At 35.5% G+C, this 19,068-nt stretch overlaps 1 protein-coding gene across 3 annotated transcripts in view; it reads right to left on the reverse strand.

The window, feature by feature from the left end:
• The window catches only part of CNTLN (centlein), a 336,853-nt gene that overhangs the window by 312,456 nt on the left and 5,329 nt on the right, over window positions 1-19,068 (reverse strand). For all 3 annotated transcript variants that reach the window (XM_029202570.1, XM_029202569.1, XM_029202571.1), the window contains exon 2: window positions 14,764-14,852. In XM_029202570.1, coding sequence (XP_029058403.1) covers window positions 14,764-14,852 — 89 coding nt within the window. The remainder of the gene's footprint in view (window positions 1-14,763; window positions 14,853-19,068) is intronic.

Genomic DNA, 19,068 nt, shown 5'->3' on the forward strand with positions numbered 1-19,068 from the left:
AATTGGAATGCTAGGCGAGCCTGTGGCAGCAGAGGCCGGCATGACACTGCACCAAGCTGAGGCGCACCGTGTGTTCTCCTGAGGAAGTTGTCCCTGGATCATGGGACTCTGGCAGTGGCAGGCTGCAAAGTCTCCTGGAGTGGTGGGTGTGGACAGTGACCTGTGCTTGCACACAGGATTCTTGGTGGCTGCAGCAGCAGCGTTAGCGTTTCATGCCCGTCTCTGGGGTCCGAGCTGATAGCCAAGGCTTGCGCTTACCTCTGGAGCTCACTTAGGTGGTTCTCTGCTTTCTGTGGGCAGACGGAGAAGGAATTCCCTCTCCTCGCACACCCCGGAACAATGGTGTCCTGCTTCTTATGCAGGTCCAGACTTTTTCCCAGACTCCCTCCCAGCTAGCTGTGGTGCACTAGCCCCCTTCAGGCTGTGTTCACGCAGCCAACCCATCCTCTCCATGGGATCTGACCTCCGAAGCCCGAGCCTCAGCTCCCAGCACCCACCCTACCCAGCAGGTGAGCAGACAAGCCTCTCAAGCTGGTGAGTGCTGGTTGGCACTGATCCCCTGTGCGGGAATCTCTTCACTTTGTCCTCTGCATCCCTGTTGCTGCGCTTTCCTCTGTGTCTCCGAAGCTTCCCTCCCACCCACCCCCCGCCTCTGCCAGTGAAGGGGCTTCCTAGTGTGTGGAAACTTTTCCTCCCAGAGTTCCCAGAGGTGCAGGACCCATCCCTATTCTTTTGTCTCTGTTTTTTCTTTTTTCTTTTGCCCTAGGTACATGGGTATTTTCTTGCCTCTTGGGAAGTCTGAGGTCTTCTGCCAGCCTTCAGTACGTGTTCTGTAGGAGGTGTTCCACATGTAGATGTATTTTTGATGTATCTGTGGGGAGGAAGGTGATCTCCATGTCTTACTCCTCCACCATCTTGAAGGTCCCCCACAAAACTTTAAATTTAACAGCAGTTTTATGATGCATTTTCCTCAACTGTATGTTTAATTATGGCCTCAAGAATTGTTGGTGATTCCTTGAAGACTACTATTCTGGTTCTCGTCATAATTTATTCTGTTCTACTCACAGAGCTTAGAGTATCTCTAGTGAAGGTGGTACATATCACAGTGCAGCAATGTAAGGCAGTACTACTCAAAATGCAGGGCTGTGAATTGGTTATTACTGGTCTGCTATGAAATAAGGCAGTATAAATAACAAGACTTTCTCATAGAAGAAGGCTTAAGTTTGATTTACATTCTGATACATGTTCCTTAGTGTTTGCTACTGACACAAGTCTACAGACCATACTTAGTTAGATCATTGCCCTAAGACATTTAAATATATATCAAATAACAGAAAAGAAAGAACAGAAAGTATGCAAGACAAAGAGATTAGAACCAGTAGCAAATGGAGAGACAGAGACAGAGACAGAGAGAGAGAGAGAGAGAGAGAGAGAGAGAGAGAGAGAGAAAGATTAAGAGGACTGTAAGAAGATTAAGAAAACTATAGCCCAACTCTGAATGGATTAGTAGCAACAAAACAGAGAAAGCCACTTCCTGGATTCTTTGTCATTCTAGGTGGATCACAAGCGCAGTACCTTTAGGGAGAGCTACACAAAATGCAGGACTGTATAGTATTGGATAAGTCTAAAAAATTATTTACATAATGTTAGTAAGCAAAATAATAGCAGTTTCTATTGTTCTACTTCAAACTCAAAATAGTGTTCTTTATTGACAAAGTAATGTATTATTAATTTTAAAAGTCAGGATGAAGTTTCTGTCTGAAGCACAAATTTGGCTGAGTCACAAAAATCACTATAATACCTTTTTAGTTATCCAAAGAAAAGCTGAACAATTCAAGTTCCTAATGTATTGATATTCTCTGAAACTCCATATTACTGATTCTTCAATGTTTATCATTCCTACCTATTCAAGTTGTAATGTTTCCTTATGCATTCAAAATTAAAATACAGTGGTTGTACTCTTATGCCACTAATGATACTGTTAAGTGAGAGTTTATACATAATAGCAAGGAAATCAGATTTGCAGGGCTAATAAATAAGAAGTGATGTATCCAAAATGTGCTTTTGGCAGCAGCAGTTCATAATAAACTCATAAAATGACAGGTAAACTCAAGTATCTATAAATCATAGAAAGTAATATTTTCTACAAATAAATTCATAAGGAAAATATAATATACACAAATGTTTTCTATTTGTATTATATCATTCTATTAAGAAAATCAAAGTTTTATTTTCAGCAACATAAACTTCTACCTAAAGATAATTAGTGATAATTCTTATTACATCTTTTTCCAGATCAAGGAAAGAAATAATTACATAAATATGAATACATTTATCATATTACTGAGCAAACTCTATAACAAATTGTCTCTTTCTACAAATATCTTTCTGACTAGACAGTACTCCTTAACAGCCAAACACGGAGCTTTCTCTAACTTTTAGAATAGTGTCTGACACTCACACAACACACAATTGATATTTTTTGAATGAGTAAATGTAGTAGAGATAGCTGTTTTAATGACGGTCATGCATTTCTAAATCTCACAGTCCTATTTCCTTGCAACATTTGGTGTCCCCTCGGCATCCATGCCAAAAGGTAATGTTTCCTCTAAGTATCTATTTAAAAGGTCCTAGAATTTTATAAATTTTTTGGTGCCCTATCTCTTGCTTTGTCTCAAAGTGAAGATGTAAAACAGAACTGATGTTTGAGAAAGAAATCAATAAGATGTTCAGAGCTGAGATATTAAGAGCCTAGATGGAGGGTTTGGAAGTTAAGGACACAGAGGAATTACTGTATTTGAGTGACACTGCAAAAGAGAAAGTGACTGAACTTGGGAATTGATTTTCTGTTCAAAAGAGACCAAAAGATATCAAAGATTACCCTTAAGATGTGAAATTTAAAGAAAAGGAAGAAAATGGCATGTTTGTGGTAGTGAAAAAGTTAGGTAGTAAAAAAACTCAAAGGAGAAGCCAATAGGTTCTAGAGATAATATACTGAATTTGAAGAGCACCATAGGACATGAATTAGAAATGCCCAGGCAAGGGACACAGAAAGATATATAAAATAAGAAGTCCACAGAAAAAGATATAAAATGGCTCTTAGTCTTCACTCACACATAATAACAAAACTGCAAGTAAAACCTATTTCAGAATATCATTTTTTACCTTTCAGATAAACAAGGATACAAAAATTTGAAAACAATGCGATGGCCAGGATGTGGAGAAAATAGACACCTTCTTACATTGCTAGTGGAAGTACAAACTGGCACAACAATTTGGCAGTATTTAACAAGTATAATTGTATAGGTCTTTTGATTCAGTGTATAAGTTGTCTACTGTCAGATAACAAATTACCCCAGAATTTAGCAGCTCAAAAGAACAAACACTGGGAGATTGACTTCTCACATGACAGTGTGAGGAGCTCACTAATCTACCACCTAGTGAAACTGGTGACTGCTATTTAAAAAAAAAAATTAAAGCCTCTTATGGTATCTGAACCAAGATCATTCCCTCCTTCTACCCTCCCAGGTCATCAAGGCGAAGAGTTGACTCCAGATTGCTGTAGCCAAGACAACAAGATTCCATCTCCCCCAGGTTCCCAGTCAGAGACCTTTTTTCCTAGGAAGAGCAAGATATCACCATTTCTCATCCTCCCCTCCCCAACCCTCCCCATCCCAGAGGTAACTGTGGCTGAGGCCAAGTCCTAGGCAAGTGCAGTTGAGCCGTGAGGACCCATTCTTCTGCCCAGCCTCTGTTTGTGTAATAAAAGTTCTACCTCAGGTACAGAGCATTGAGAATGCTGGAGACCCAAACTCCCTTGCCCCAGCTTATGACACAGTGGTTCTACACCAGGAGAAGCAAGCCAAGAGAACATAAGACTACTGCAATCAGCACGCAGAACGGAGGTATCACTCAGAGAAGCATGATATGGTCCCACCTCCAGCTCCAGAGGCTTGGCTCAGATTTTGCCTGGTTGGGAATACAGGGTAGAGAGGCAGGATATAAAACACACAGACCCTAATCTCTTCCCAAAGGGAAATGACTTCATTTGCATCACAGTGTAGAGAAGTTCAAGCCTAAAGGCACTCTGAAGAAGAGTCAGGTTATGGTGAAAGTCAATTGGAAGGAGAGTTAAGATACAGGCTAAACTGTAGGCCTGCTGATTTGCAGGAGAGAAATGAGTTATAAGACAGATGAAAGAAGTCCTTCAAGGGTGGAAAATAATATCAAACACTGACTCAGAAATATCAAAGGAGCCACAATTTGATTAAATTGGTTTTTAGAGCATTTTATGCTCTAGGGCATTGTTGAAAACAATTGAGCAATCAGCCACCAATTTGTGAAGTTTAACAACTGATTGTGGTCAAGAAAAAAAGGAGAAGAGCCAAAATCATTGTCAGCCTAGGGTGACTGTGAGCATACCCAAAGCTGCACCCTCCTTAGGAGCAACATCCGTGACTTAACATTGTGGGAGGGGAAAGAGACTTTACTAAAATAATCCAGTTGGTCACCAATCACATAAACAAGTTTGGAGGAGAAGGGTGCAGAACAGTAACCAAATTTGCTACAATACAATGTCTCAAACAACCACTTTCCATCAAAAAAATTATAAGTCATGCAAAGAAATAGAAAAATATGACCCAGACACCAGGGAAAAAAAGCAGGCAACAGAAACTATCTGGGAGAGTGACCACACTTGGGAAAAAGAAAAAAGACTTCAAAATAGCCATTATAAATATATTCACAAAACTAAAGGAAACCATGGTTTAAAAAGTAAAGAAAAGTATCATAAGAATATTACACCAAATAGAGAAAATCAAAAAGAGAAGGACAGTACAGTCAGCCCTCCATATCCATGGGTTCCACATCCATGGAATCAATCAACTGCAACTCAAAAATATTTGAAAAAAAATTTTTCAGAAAGTTCCAAAAAACAAAACTCAAATTTGCCATGTGCTGGCAACTGTTTGCATAGCATTTACATTATATTAGTTATTATAAGTAATCTAGAGATGCTGATGATTTCAAGTTTACAGAGGGTATGCATGGGTTATATGCAAATACTACACCATCTTATATGAGAGACTTGAGCATCCTAGGATTTTGGTATCTGTGGGGCTCCAGGATCCAATCTCCTGTGGATATTGACGGATGACCATAATTTGAATCCACATGTGAAAACATTTACTGGTGAAGGTAATTATATAAACATAAAAGTTTAAAAGTACGTTTTCTTTCTACTTTCTTCTCCTAACTGATTTGAAAAGCAACTGCTTAAAATAATATGTACATAATGTATCGACAGGCTCAAAACATATAAAAAATGTATCATATGTGTAATATAATTGCCAATAACAGCATAAATGAGGTCAGCTGTAGCAAAGTTCTATTGGGCTAAGGAAATGACTACTGAATAATAAAGCAATAATTATAACAATGCATTGTTGTTTTTGTAATATTAATAGATAATATGTATAACAATACCACAAAAAGGGATTGAAGGGAATATAGCTGTATTTCAGTAATGTTTCTATATATCACTGGAATTAAGCTTGGCTAAATCTGAAGCTGATTTTGTTAAGATACATATAGCAAACCCTAGAGCATTAACTAAAAGAAAAAAATACCTCAAAAAATATAGTGAAAAATTCATTAAATTAAAATGCTACAGGGCTTCCCTGGTGGCGCAGTGGTTGAGAATTCGCCTGCCGATGCAGGGGACACGGGTTCGTGCCCCGGTCCGGGAAGATCCCACATGCCGCGGAGCGGCTGGGTCCGTGAGCCATGGCCACTGAGCCTGCGCGTCCGGAGCCTGCGCTCCGCAACGGAAGAGGCCGCAACAGTGAGGGGCCCATGTACCGCAAAAAAAAAAAAAAAAAAAAAAAAAAAAATGCTACATTAGAAAATATTTATGTAATGCAAAAGAAAGATTCAAAGACATAAATACATTGAAACTTAAGGATGAGAAAAACAATTTGCAAATAACGACCACAAGAAAGCTGGAGTAAATATACTAATATTAGACAAAATTGACTTTAAACAAAAAAGTCACTGAAGAAAAAGAGGCACATTTTATAACGAGTCCCTGACAGAGTCAATCCATCAGGAAGATATAACAGTTATAAACATATACATACCTAATAACAGAGGACCAAAATACATGAAGCAAAAATGACAGATGTGAAAGAAGAAATGGACAATTCAATTATAATTGTTGGAGACTTCAATATCCTACTGTGATGGTTAATTTTATGTGTCAACTTGGAGGGTATTTTTGGATGAGATTAATGTTTAAATTTGTGGACTGTGAGTAAGCATAATGCCCTCCATAATGTAAGTGGGCTTCATCCAATCAGTTGAAGGCTTGAACAGAACAAAAAGACCAGCCTCCCTGAACAAGAAATCTCCAGCAGACTGCCTTTATCTGCACCATCGACTCTCCCAGTCTCGAACCTAACAGCCCACACTGCAGATGTGGACTTGCCAGTCTCCAAAATCATATAAGCCAATTCTTTATAATAAGTCTCTTTCTATATATACATTCACACACATCCTTTTTTTTGTTCTGTGCTCTCTGGAGAATCCCAATATAACCACTTTCAATAATGGATAGACAACTAGACAGAAGATCAACAAGAAAATAGAAGACCTGAGCAATACTACAAACTAGCCCTGACATCATTAGAATACTCTTCTAAAAAATGACAGTTAAATATATATCATTTTCAAGTGCACATGGAACATTTTCAGGATAAACCATATGCTAGACTATTTTTAAAATACTCAATAAATGTAAAAGGTTAGAAATAATGCAAAGTATGTTCTCTGACCACAATGGAATAAAACTGGAAGTCAAATAGAAAAACTCACAAATGTGTGGAAATTAAACAATACATTATTAAATAAGCAATGGGTCAAGAGGAAATCAAAAGACAAATCAGAAAATACTGTACGATGAGTAAAAATGAAGGGACAAAATATCAAAATGCATGGGAGGCAGCTAAAACAGTGCTTAGAAAGAAATTTATAGCTATAAATACCTATATTAAGCTAGAAGAAAGGTCCTAAGTCAACATTAGGTTTAATGTTCTACCATAAGACACTGAAAAATACAAGAGCAAACTAAACCTAAAGCAAATAGAAGGAAGGAATAAAGATTAGAGATGAAATTAATGAAATAGAGAATAGAAAAACAATACAGAAAATGAATGAAAACCAAAAGCTTGTTGTTTGAAAAGATCAACAAAACTGACAAACCTTTAGCTATACTGACAATATTAAAAAAAAGAAAAGCCTCAAATTACCAGAATCAGAAATAAAAAAGGGTATATTACTAATAACCTAATAAAAACTAAAAAGAATTATAACTGAATACTATGAAAAACTGTACATCAGCAAATTAGATACTTAGAAGAAATGGGTGAATTTCTCGAAAAACACAAATACCAAAAGTGACTCAAGAAAAAATAAAATCCCAAGTTGACCTGTAATAGGTAAAGAAATTCAATTTGTAATAAAAAAAAATTACCCACAAACAAAAGTCTAGGGCTAGAGGGGTTCACCACTGAATTCTACCAACCATTCAAAGAAGAATTAATACCAGTGCTTCAAAAAACCTTCCAAAAAATAGAAGAGAAGAGAATACTTCCAACCCATTTTATAAAGCCAGTATTACCTTGATACAAAAAACACACAAAAACATCATAAGAAAAGGAAACTACAGACTAATACCTCTTATGAATACAGATGCAAAAGTCCTCAACAAAATACTAGCAAACCAAATCCAACAACATATTAAAAGAATTATGTATCATGATCAGGTGGAATTTATTCCAGGAATGTAAGATTGGTTTAACATCTGAAAATCAATTATTATAATAAATCATATCACTAAAATAGAAAACAAAAAGCACATGATCATCTCAATAGATACAGAAGATATACTTGACAAAATTCAACAGCCTTTCATAATAAAAACACTTAACAAACTAGGAATAGAAGGGAACTTCCTGAACTTGCTAAAGGATATCTATGAAAAACTGAGAGATAACTTTATACTTAATGGTGAAGGAGTGGGTGCTTTCTCCCTATGATCTGGAATAAGACAAAGATGTCTGCTCTGGCCACTTCTACTCAACAATGTATTGAAATTCTAACCAGGGCAAGTAGCCAAGAGAAGGAAATAAAAGGCATCAAGTTTGGAAAAGAGGAAACAAAACTATCTCTATTTGCAGATGACATGATCTTGTAAGTAGAAAATCCTAAAGAATCTACCCAAAAAACTAGAACTGAAAAATGAGTTCTGCACAGTTGCAGGATAAGAGATCAATGTAAAACAATCAATTGTAATCTATACACTTAAACTAAACAATCTGAAAATAAACTTAAGAAAATAATTCCATTTATAATAAAATCAGAAAGAATAAAATATTAATAAATTTATCCAAAAAGGTGCAAAACATACTCTGAAAACTATAAAACAGTATTGAAAGAAATTTTAGGACAAACAAATAGTAACTGGAAAAACAACCCATGCTCATAATGTAGAAGATTTAACATTGTTAAGATGGAAACATTACCCAAACTTATCCATTAAAAGAAGAAAAAGAAGAAGAGTATAGGCTATTCTAAATTAGAGATATAATCCAGTGATCAACCTTAACAACACAAAAAAAAGAGATTTGGATAATACATTATGTGTCTTCTAATATGATGTGGTAAGAATCATATTACACCAAAGAAGATTTCTTTGCCAAAACATCAAACCTGAAACTGAATAAACCTCTAGGTCTCATTAAAAATTTATGATAATTACAGAGTAAAAAAGATTATAATCAAAAAAGTCCAGAATGTGGGAAACTCTACAGGATAAGTAATCCAACTGATTCCAAAAATAAGTTGCAAATAAAAAGAGAGAAAGACGGAGAGGAGGAAAAGGAACCTGTATACTCAGTAGGTAGACTATGTTTGAGTCCTCATAGAAACAAACCATCCTTCAAAAAAAGTTATGAGAGAATTGGAGAAATCTGAAAACTGGATATTTTATTACATTAGGGAATAACTATAGAATTCTAAGTATGATACAGATATCATGGTTATGTTTTAAAAAGGCCTTATCTTTTAGAGATGGAGTCAATCCTTATTCATAGATTCAGAATTTGTGAACTTTCCTACTCACTAAAACTTATTTTAAGCCTAAAATCAATACCATTGCACTTTTTCAGTCATTTGCAGACATGCAGAAAGTGGTGAAAAATTTAAGTCACCTGAACCACATGTTCCCAGCTGAGGTCAAACAAGGGGATGCTCTGTCTTCTTATTTCAGCTCTCATACTATAAACAAGTATTCTTCTCATGGTCTATCTAGTACCACATTTTTCACAGTTCTGCCCTTCTGTTGATGATTTCACTGTTTCAAATGACCACTAAGCATAGTGCTGAAGTGCTGTCTAGAGTTCCTAAGTGCAAGAAGGCTGTGACTTGCATATGGAGAAAAAATTGTGTTAGATAAACTGTGTTCAGGCATGAGTTACAGTACCATCGGTCATGAGCTCAATAGTAATAAATAAACAATATATATTAAATAAGATGTCTTTAAATAGAAACACATGTAAAGCAAGATTATATGTTGATCAGTTGACAAAACGTTGTGACCAGAGGCTCATAGGAACTTAATCCTTTATCTCCCCTAGGAGCAATATTTCCATGTTTGCTAATTCAGTGTTCACATGACTTTATAAAACATAACTCCTGTGAATAACAAGAACTGACTGTAAACACCAATGGAATTGTGGGTAACATAACAGGATGTCTGGGATTTCCCTCAAAATAATCCACTGTGGTAGAGGGAGCAGAGGAGCAGAAAGGAAGTAGAAGTTTATAGATGAAACAAGATTGGTCATGTGCTGATAATTGTCCAAGCTGGTTGATGAGTAAACATGGGAGTTCATTAGTGTATTCTCTCTACCCTTGCATCAAATTAAAATTTTCCATAATAAAAACACATGCACACAAAAAACAAAAATATGTAAACAGACACCCCACCAAAAAACTTACAAGGACATTATAATAGAGTACCAAAAAGGCAAAAAAGTGAAGAATTATTGATAAGACAAGCATTTTTCCAAATGGGTACCAAGGGCATTTGAAGCAGTACAGGCATACCTCATTTTATTGCACTTTGCTTTACTGCGCTTCACAAATACTGCATTTTACAAATTGAAGGTTTGTGGAAACCCTGCATCAAGCCAGTCTACCAGCACCATTTTTCCAACAAAATTTACTTCATGTCTTTGGGTCACATTTTGGTAATTCTCACAATATTTCAAACTTTTTCATTATTATATTTGTTATGATAATCTGTGATCAGTGAGTGATTTTTGATGTTACTATTGAAAAAAGGGTATAACTCTCTGAAGACTCAGATGACAGCATTTTTAGCAATATTTTTAAATTGCGTACATTGTTTTTTAGACATAATGTTGTTGCACACTTAACAGACTACAGTATAAACATAACTTTTATATGCACTTGAAAACAAAAAATTTGTGTGACTTGCTTTACTGCAATATTCACTTTGCTACAGTGGTCTGGAACTGAATCCTCAAAGTCTCTGAGGGTTATTTAATTGAGTGGGATTATCCTATTTATTTCAGGATGTTTAGCAATCCCAGCCTCCATCTACTATGTCATTGGCACCACTGGTTAAAACCAGTGATTCTGGCAAAGCTTTATCCACAAGGCTATTTATCACAGCATCATCATACAATTTTCATAAAAAAAGGAACCTTAATGTACAACAACAAGACACTGATTAAATAATATGGCATATCAAAATAATAGAATATATTGTAACTCTAAAAATATTATTTTCTTTTGAATAATAATTATATTCCTCTTGAAAATAATGAACTGACAACATGTCACTGACTTGCCCAAATCATACTGCCTTGAGTCTATTAGCCTGGAAATAAGAAAAGAGGTCCAAAACGGACAAATATCTGAAAGACAGAAGGATGGACTCACTGAGACAAACCCAGAGGAGAAAAATCCAAATCCAAATAGTGTCTATAATGGAAAAGGAAGCTATTTTTTTCTGGAAAAGGCTCAGATAGGCTCTAATTACCCAATTAGTAAGTATGGAGAGCAGAAGTCCACAGGAATCAAGATGACTAAGGAACCATTAATCAAAAATCTGGGCTTCCCATTCATCCATGTTCAGAACAGCTACCTGCAGTATTTGCCTATAACAAATGGCCCAAGTCTACTTTCAAAAGAACCATGTTCCTGAAAAAGGTCCCTACTATGGTTGTTGGGACAAACAATACAATCAGAGAAGGGACTGACTTAAGAGCCTACTTCTCATTCTGTACAGTGAAGCCCATTTGCCATACATCCCTCAGGAAAGCTTGTTGATAGTCCCCTCCCTTCTCTTACACAATGCCCATAGTCAATCCTTTCATTCAGATGAGAAACCTCTTGGTAACAGTTATATAAAAATGCAAAGTAAACTCATTAAAAGCAACATTTCTACATTAAGCAATATAGACCTTCATACAAAAACATGAACAGTCAGTAAAGAATCATCATACACTTGAAGAAAACTATCAGCATTAAAGTAAAAGAGTAGGAACAAACAGAAGTTACCCAACAGGAAACAAAGATAATGTAAGAAACAGAGAAGAACTTAAAAATCATAATCAGAAAGATTAAAAACTTATCCTTTTAAAGAAGACTGCTATGAAAAAGGAAAATTCAAATAAGAAATTTCTTAGAAGTAAAATTTTGATTTCTAAAACTAAAAAAAAATCAAATAACTAAATAGGGTAAATGGAAAAAAATCCATGTACTGATGGAAGAAAATGTAAGAAGACCATTCAGGAGACAAAACTAAAAGATGGAAAATATGACAGAAAAGAAGGCCAAGTCCAGAAGGTCCAATCTCTAATAGAGTACAGAAGGAAAGAACAGACAAGGGGGAAAATATGAGAATCATATTTTTCTTCAATTGAAATAAAATCTCCAGTCTTGATATTGAAAGAACCCACAAAGGCTGAGAAGTTTGAATTTTTAAAAGACTCAAATTAAAAGATGATGTTGAAATTTTAAAATATCATATATATGAAGAGAAAATCCTAAAAACTTCAAGCAAGCTACCTAGAAAGAAATAAGAATCTCACTTGCACTGGGATCACACATACACTTGATAACACCACTGTATGCTAAAAGAAGATAACAAAGCTATACTTCAAAAAATCTGAGGGAAATTAAATGTACTTAAAATTTTATGTTCAGCTAAAGTATCAACCAAACATAAGGACAAAAGAAAGACATTTTAGGCACATAAGGAGTCAGAAAGTGGACCACTTATGCATCCCTTCTGAGAAAAAAATTTTGAAAATATAATCCAACAAAAGAAAAAGGAAGACGTAGGATCTTAGAAACTGTGGCACTAGTTCAGGAGTACAATAAGAAGAAATCCTAGGATGGCAGCTATGAGTAGGTTTAGAAAGCAATTGGCCAAAATTCATACCATAAACCAAAGGGCCCAAGGAAGAATGTCTTCAGCCCATTATTCAAATGTCTGAACATTGACATTCTTTATGCTAAGAAATAGCAGAAAAGAAAGGCAATTAGAAATTCCAGGGGGAAAAAATGTTGTCCAGGAAGACCAAGGCACAAATATAAAATAACTTAAATGTAGCATAATTTGAGTAATTAATGGACTATAAAGAAAGATATTCTATTTGACTTTGATATTTGGAATATTCTTTTTTTGTCATACCATTTCCCTTATCAACAGGTCCAAACACACTACATGGTTCTCAAGGAAATAATATTTACATAATTATAAAATTATAAATGCAAATTACAAGTTTACAATTTCAAAAGTCAATTCAAATTCCAAGGTTATCTCATTGTGGACATCAGAATTACCTGGACATCAGATCTATGGACACCAGAATTACCTGGAAAGCTTATTTTAAAGACTCCTGGGCCTCATCCCTAAAGATTCAGTAGATCAGGGGAAAGTTCCAGAGACCTGCATTTTAAGAAATTTTCCAGTCCCCAAGGAAAAGAGGAAATTCTCTTCCAAGGAGAAGCCACTCAGCAGTGGACCTGAAGAGGCTGCTGCCAGCAAGAGCAGCAGCTCCAAGAAAAAGTAAAAGCTCCAAAAGCTATCCCAGGAAAATTAGAATGGACATTTCCCTAGTAGGGCATAACTTGCAGAGATACTTCTCAACCCATCCCCTATAGCCCAATAAAAATTTTAAAAATTAAAAAATTTTAAAAAAGAAATTTTCCAAGTATACCTTATGCACATTAAATTTTCAAGATTATAGCTGTAAAGCAGTAATCTCCAAAATTTTCCATTACATATCTTATGAGCAAAAGGCTTTTGAGTACCCACCCCAAAATATATGTGTATATTTATTTATAAATTGTTGATATACTTTTATGTGACCGTATATTATGTATATTATAAAATGTGAAAAATAAAAATCTTAAAGAATGAGAAAGATGACCTAACAATAATTTATTATTTGGTTCTGTCTCAACCAAGAGTAAAGGGAAAATTAAGAATCACTTTAGAAAGTTGTAAAAAATAAACAAATTAGAAAGTTGAAAAATGTATACAACTATAAGGAGAGGAGGATAATGAAAGAACCACAGAAATGACAAAAGAAATCCCAAGAATATATCTTCTGAAGTCCTATTCTGCTAAAAAACAGTAAAACTAAGAGTGATCACATTTAATCTCTAGAATGACTGAGGAACTAATAGGGGTACTTCAACAAAATACTTAATTCTGATCATCAAAAGAAAAATCTCATTGATGAATTAGACATACAAGACCATGAGAAGAAACTAATTATTCTGTTTTAAGATTTCACGATAACCAAGGATGGTAAAATTAGCCATGGGTATGTATCATAGATTTTTCAAAGTCAAATTCCAGACAATATTAGAATGATCCCAGGGCTAGCGACTCCAAAGGTGAATATACTTCAAGTTATCAAAAACTGATATTCAGATTATATAATCATAATTCCAATTAAAAAAAAGAAAAGGCAACCATATGCTTAGCTTCTCATTTAGGAAATATAATGATATCCATTTAATAGGAAAGCAAGTGTTTTAATTGCTATCTACGTGTCATGAGACTACTGTATACCAAATGTTTGATAAGAAGTACCCAGCATCACTCCACTGTTTCTAATGACCAAGGAGAGGCCCAATAATCTATAGTTAAATGACTGGGCATCCCCTCCAGGGTAATACAGAAATCTCTCAACCTATTCCAGAACACTTACTCTACTCTGGCAAGGTCAACCCAGGCTCTCAAGTACACACTGCAATTATCTTAGGGGAAAACTGAGCCATGTCTAGGAAGGATCATGTCTAGGAAGTTGCCTACAGGGTCAGTCTCTGAAGTCAAACAACAGGAACTTCTCCAATTTTTAAAGTTGAGTAGTAAGAGCTTAAAATATATACACACACACACAAACACATACACACAAAGTGTCTCTCTTACCTGCAAACTTCCCAAATATGTCAGAATATGAGAAGATAAGGCCTAGCTGTACTTAGCAAACTGACACACCTTGAAATAAATCCAGTAATTATAATATCATGCTCAACATTCCTTTGGAAATCAAATGAATCTCTTCAGGGGATTAATGCCAAGTGTTAATTTTAATAATGAAGAAAAACAAATTCAACAAACTAAATACTGATGAAAAAAATAACTTGGAAACTCACCTTTCCACAACCAAGCTGATTGCTTGCGTGAGATCTGGGTTTGTCACCTGGAGACGTTTCCACAAAGACCATACAAATTCTTTATCAGCCTTAAAGAAATAAAAGACATTTTAAATTCATTGCTTTGTAGCTACAGCAGAGAAGGCAAGATACTGCATTAAATTAAAAAATGAAAAACGTAATTACTTGATCCCTAGTTCTATAACTATAAAACAGATTCTTGAAAAGTATAACGGGAAAGCTTTATTTTAAAAAGTTCTTACACTGGTAACCCACATTTATTTTACTATTTCTCCTACTCACATTTGAGGGCGCAAATGCTGAAGGGCTGAATATCAAGGTAAATTTGTTCCAAAATGAGACTGTCCTCTAACTATTGCTCCATTTTCAGCTGCCCTTTTCAGCAAAATTCCTTGAAACAGCTGACTACAATCATGGTCTCTTCTTCCTCACTCCCCATTCACTCTGTAACCTCCTCCAGTCAGACTTCCCTCCCCACCATAATGCTAAAATCATTTTTCAAGGTCCTCTATATTGTCAATTCTTAATAGGCATCTCAAAGTTAATTTATCCAGAATAAAGTTTTTGACATCCTACCCTCTCACAAACCTGCCCTCTCTGCATCTCAGTAAATGACACCACCACCTACTTATTGTTTAAAAACTTAAGATCTAGGAGTCAATCTTGGTTGCTCTCTTTCTTCACATTTCATATCCAAACCATTAGTAAATCCTATTAGCCTTACCTACAAAATATATCCCAATTCTGAACACTTCTACCTAGTACAAGTGGAACAAGTACTATCCACCATCTTACTATGAGTCAACTCCACCGCTTGCCTAGCTCCCTACAATGGTCCCCTGGGTTCCTTACAGCTCAAAATCGTCCAGTGGATTTCCATCAGATTAGGAAAACAATCCAAACTCTACCAAGGCCACATGACCCTACACATCTGGCCTTCCAGCCTCATCTATCACTCACCCTCTTGTTCACAGGGACCTTCTGGCTCTACTTGTACCAGGTCCTTTTAATATACAATCTACCAGATTTTCATGTACATTATTACCTCATGTCGCTCAGGTCTTTGTTTAAATGTTACCTCTTCAAGAGAAGAGAAGTCTTCCCTAACTACTATATTTATAGCCACCAAAACCCACAAATCTCTGGTAACCCCTTACCCTGTTTAATTTTTTTTTTCAAATCACATTTCATTTTATAATACTATAAATCTCTGGTAACCCCTTACCCTGTTTAATTTTTTTTTCAAATCACATTTCATTTTATAATACTATATTTGTTTGGTAGTTTATTTGTTTGGTTTTAATTCTGTGACATCATCCATTCTCCCCTCCCTCTTAGTAACAGAAACCATTTTTGATCTTTGCTGCCAACTAAGACTGGCCTCTCTTGCCTATGGGCTCTGTGACTGAGTTCTGCCAATTAAATATAAGAAATGTCATTGGAAACCTTAAAATTGGACTTAAGTCTACCAAATGTGTTACAATTATTTGTTCCCAGTATGTTGTTGCTTATTTGACTTTATTTATGATGGAGATTTTTTGGGAAAAGGTAGTTATTATTTTATATATTCAAACTTATCTTTTTCATTATGGCTTATGGTTTTCTTCTACAAGTTAGAAAAAGGCCTTCTCTACTCCAAGATTGGAAATATATTTACCCATACTTACTTCTTAAATTTTTATGTTTTCAGTTTTTAATGTTCAAATCTTTCATTTTGTTTGACTGTTTTTTAAAGACTTTTGACAGCCGGAGTACTGCAAAGTACTACCTTACCTAACTATTCTTATATGTCATACTTTATCTTTTAGAAGCAAGAATTCAGCATTTAGGTATTAAAATGATTTCAGTTAAGGACAAGAAATGTCAATATATAGAGAAATTACATGTCATAAACCTCTGGTGAAGGAAAAGTTAAACTATGTAACATTATGTGCTCTTTTAAAAGGTATGTTGATGAAACTACAAAATCCCTGAAACCAATGTTATCTGGAGATTTATCTTATAGCTTGCTTCAAAACAAAAGAGTAACAAAAAAAGAAAACTACAGACCAATATCACTGATGAACAGAGATACAAAAATCCTCAACAAACTACTAGCAAACAGAATCCAACAGCACATTTAAAGGATCATACACCGTGATCACGTGGGGTTTAGCCCAGGAATGCAAGGATTCTTTAACATATGCAAATCAATCAATGTGATAAACCATATTACCAAATTGAAGGAAAAAAACCATACCATCAGCTCAATAGACGCAGAAAAAGCTTCCAACAAAATTCAACACCCATTTATGATAAAAACCCTCCAGAAAATAGGCACAGAGGGAACTTACCTCAATATAAAAAGGCCACATATGACAAACCAACAGCCAACACTGTTCTCAATGGTGAAAAACTGAAATCATTGCCACTAAGATCAGGAACAAGACAAGGTTGCCCACTCTCACCACTATTATTCAACATAGTTTTGGAAGTTTTAGCCCCAGCAATCAGAGAAGAAAAAGAAATAAAAGGAATCCAAATCGGAAAAGAAGAAGTAAAACTGTCACTGTTTGCAGAGGACATGATACTATAGAGAATCCTAAAGATGCTACCAGAAAACTATTAGAGCTAATCAGTGAATTTGGAAAGTAGCAGGATACAAAAGTAATGCACAGAAATGTCTTGTATTCCTATACACTAATGATGAAAAATCTGAAAGAAAATTAATGAAACACTCCCACTTACCAATGCAACAAAAAGAATAAAATACCTAGGAATAAACCTAAGGAGACAAAAGACCTGTATGCAGAAAACTATAAGACACTGATGAAAGAAATTAAAGATGATACAAACAGATGGAGAGATATACCATGTTCTTGGACTGGAAGAATCAACATTGTGAAAATTACTATACTATCCAAAGCAATCTACAGATTCAATGCAATCTCTATCAAACTACAAATGGCATTTTTCACAGAACTAGAACAAAAAATTTCACAATTTGTATGGAAACACAAAAGACCCCAAATAGCCAAAGCAATCTTGAGAAAGAGAAATGGAGCTGGAGGAATCAGGCTCCCTGACTTCACACTATACTACAAAGCTACATTAATCAAGACAGTATGGTACCCGCACAAAAACAGAAATATAGATCAATGGAACAGGACAGAAAGTCCAAAGATAAACCCATGCACATATGGTCACCTTATTTTTGATAAAGAAGGCAAGAATATACAGTGGAGAATAGACAGCCTCTTTAATAAGTGGTGCTGGGAAAAATGGCTAGATACATGCAGAAGAATGAAATTAGAATACTTCCTAACACCATACACAAAAATAAACTCAAAATGGATTAAAGACCTAAATGTAAGGCCAGACACTATAAAACTCTTAGAGGAAAACACAGGCAGAACACTCTATGACATAACCACAGCAAGATCTTTTTTGACCCACCTCCTAGAGAAATGGAAATAAAAACAAAAATAAACAAATGGGACCTAATGAAACTTAAAAGCTTTTGCACAGAAAAGGAAACCATAAACAAGATGAAAAGACAGCCCTCAGAATGGGAGAAAATATTTGCAAATGAAACAACTGACAAAACAATTAATCTCCAAAATATACAGGCAGGTCATGCAGCTCAATATCAAAAAAACAAACAACCCAATCCAAAAATGGGCAGAAGACCTAAATAGACTTTTCTCCAAAGAAGATATAGAGATTGCCAACAACCACATGAAAGGATGCTGAACATCACTAATCATTAGAGGAATGCAAATCAAAACTACAATGAGGTATCACCTCACACCAGTCAGAATGGCCATCATCAAAAAATCTACAAACAATAAATGCTAGAGAGGGTGTGGAGAAAAGGGAACCCTCTTGCACTGTTGGTGGGAATGTAAATTGATACAGCCACTATGGAGAACAGTATGGAGGTTCCTTAAAAAACTAAAAATAGAACTACCATATGACCCAGCAATCCCACTACTGGGCATATACCCTGAGAAAACCATAATTCAAAAAGAGTCATGTACCACAATGTTCACTGTAGCTCTATTTACAATAGCCAGGACATGGAAGCAATCTAAGTGTCCATCGACAGATGAATGGATAAAGAAGATGTGGCACATATACACAATGGAATATCAGCCATAAAAAGAAACAAAACTCAGTTATTTGTAGTGAAGTGGATGGAGCCAGAGTCTGTCATACAGAGTGAAGTAAGTCAGAAAGAGAAAAACAAATACCATATGCTAACCCATATATAAGGAATCTAAAAAAAAAAAGGGGGGGGGGGGC

Source organism: Monodon monoceros, unplaced genomic scaffold (genome assembly GCF_005190385.1).
Source record: "Monodon monoceros isolate NGI ecotype Baffin Bay Population unplaced genomic scaffold, NGI_Narwhal_1 Super_Scaffold_5, whole genome shotgun sequence".
In the NCBI taxonomy this organism is placed as follows: Eukaryota; Metazoa; Chordata; class Mammalia; order Artiodactyla; family Monodontidae; genus Monodon; species Monodon monoceros.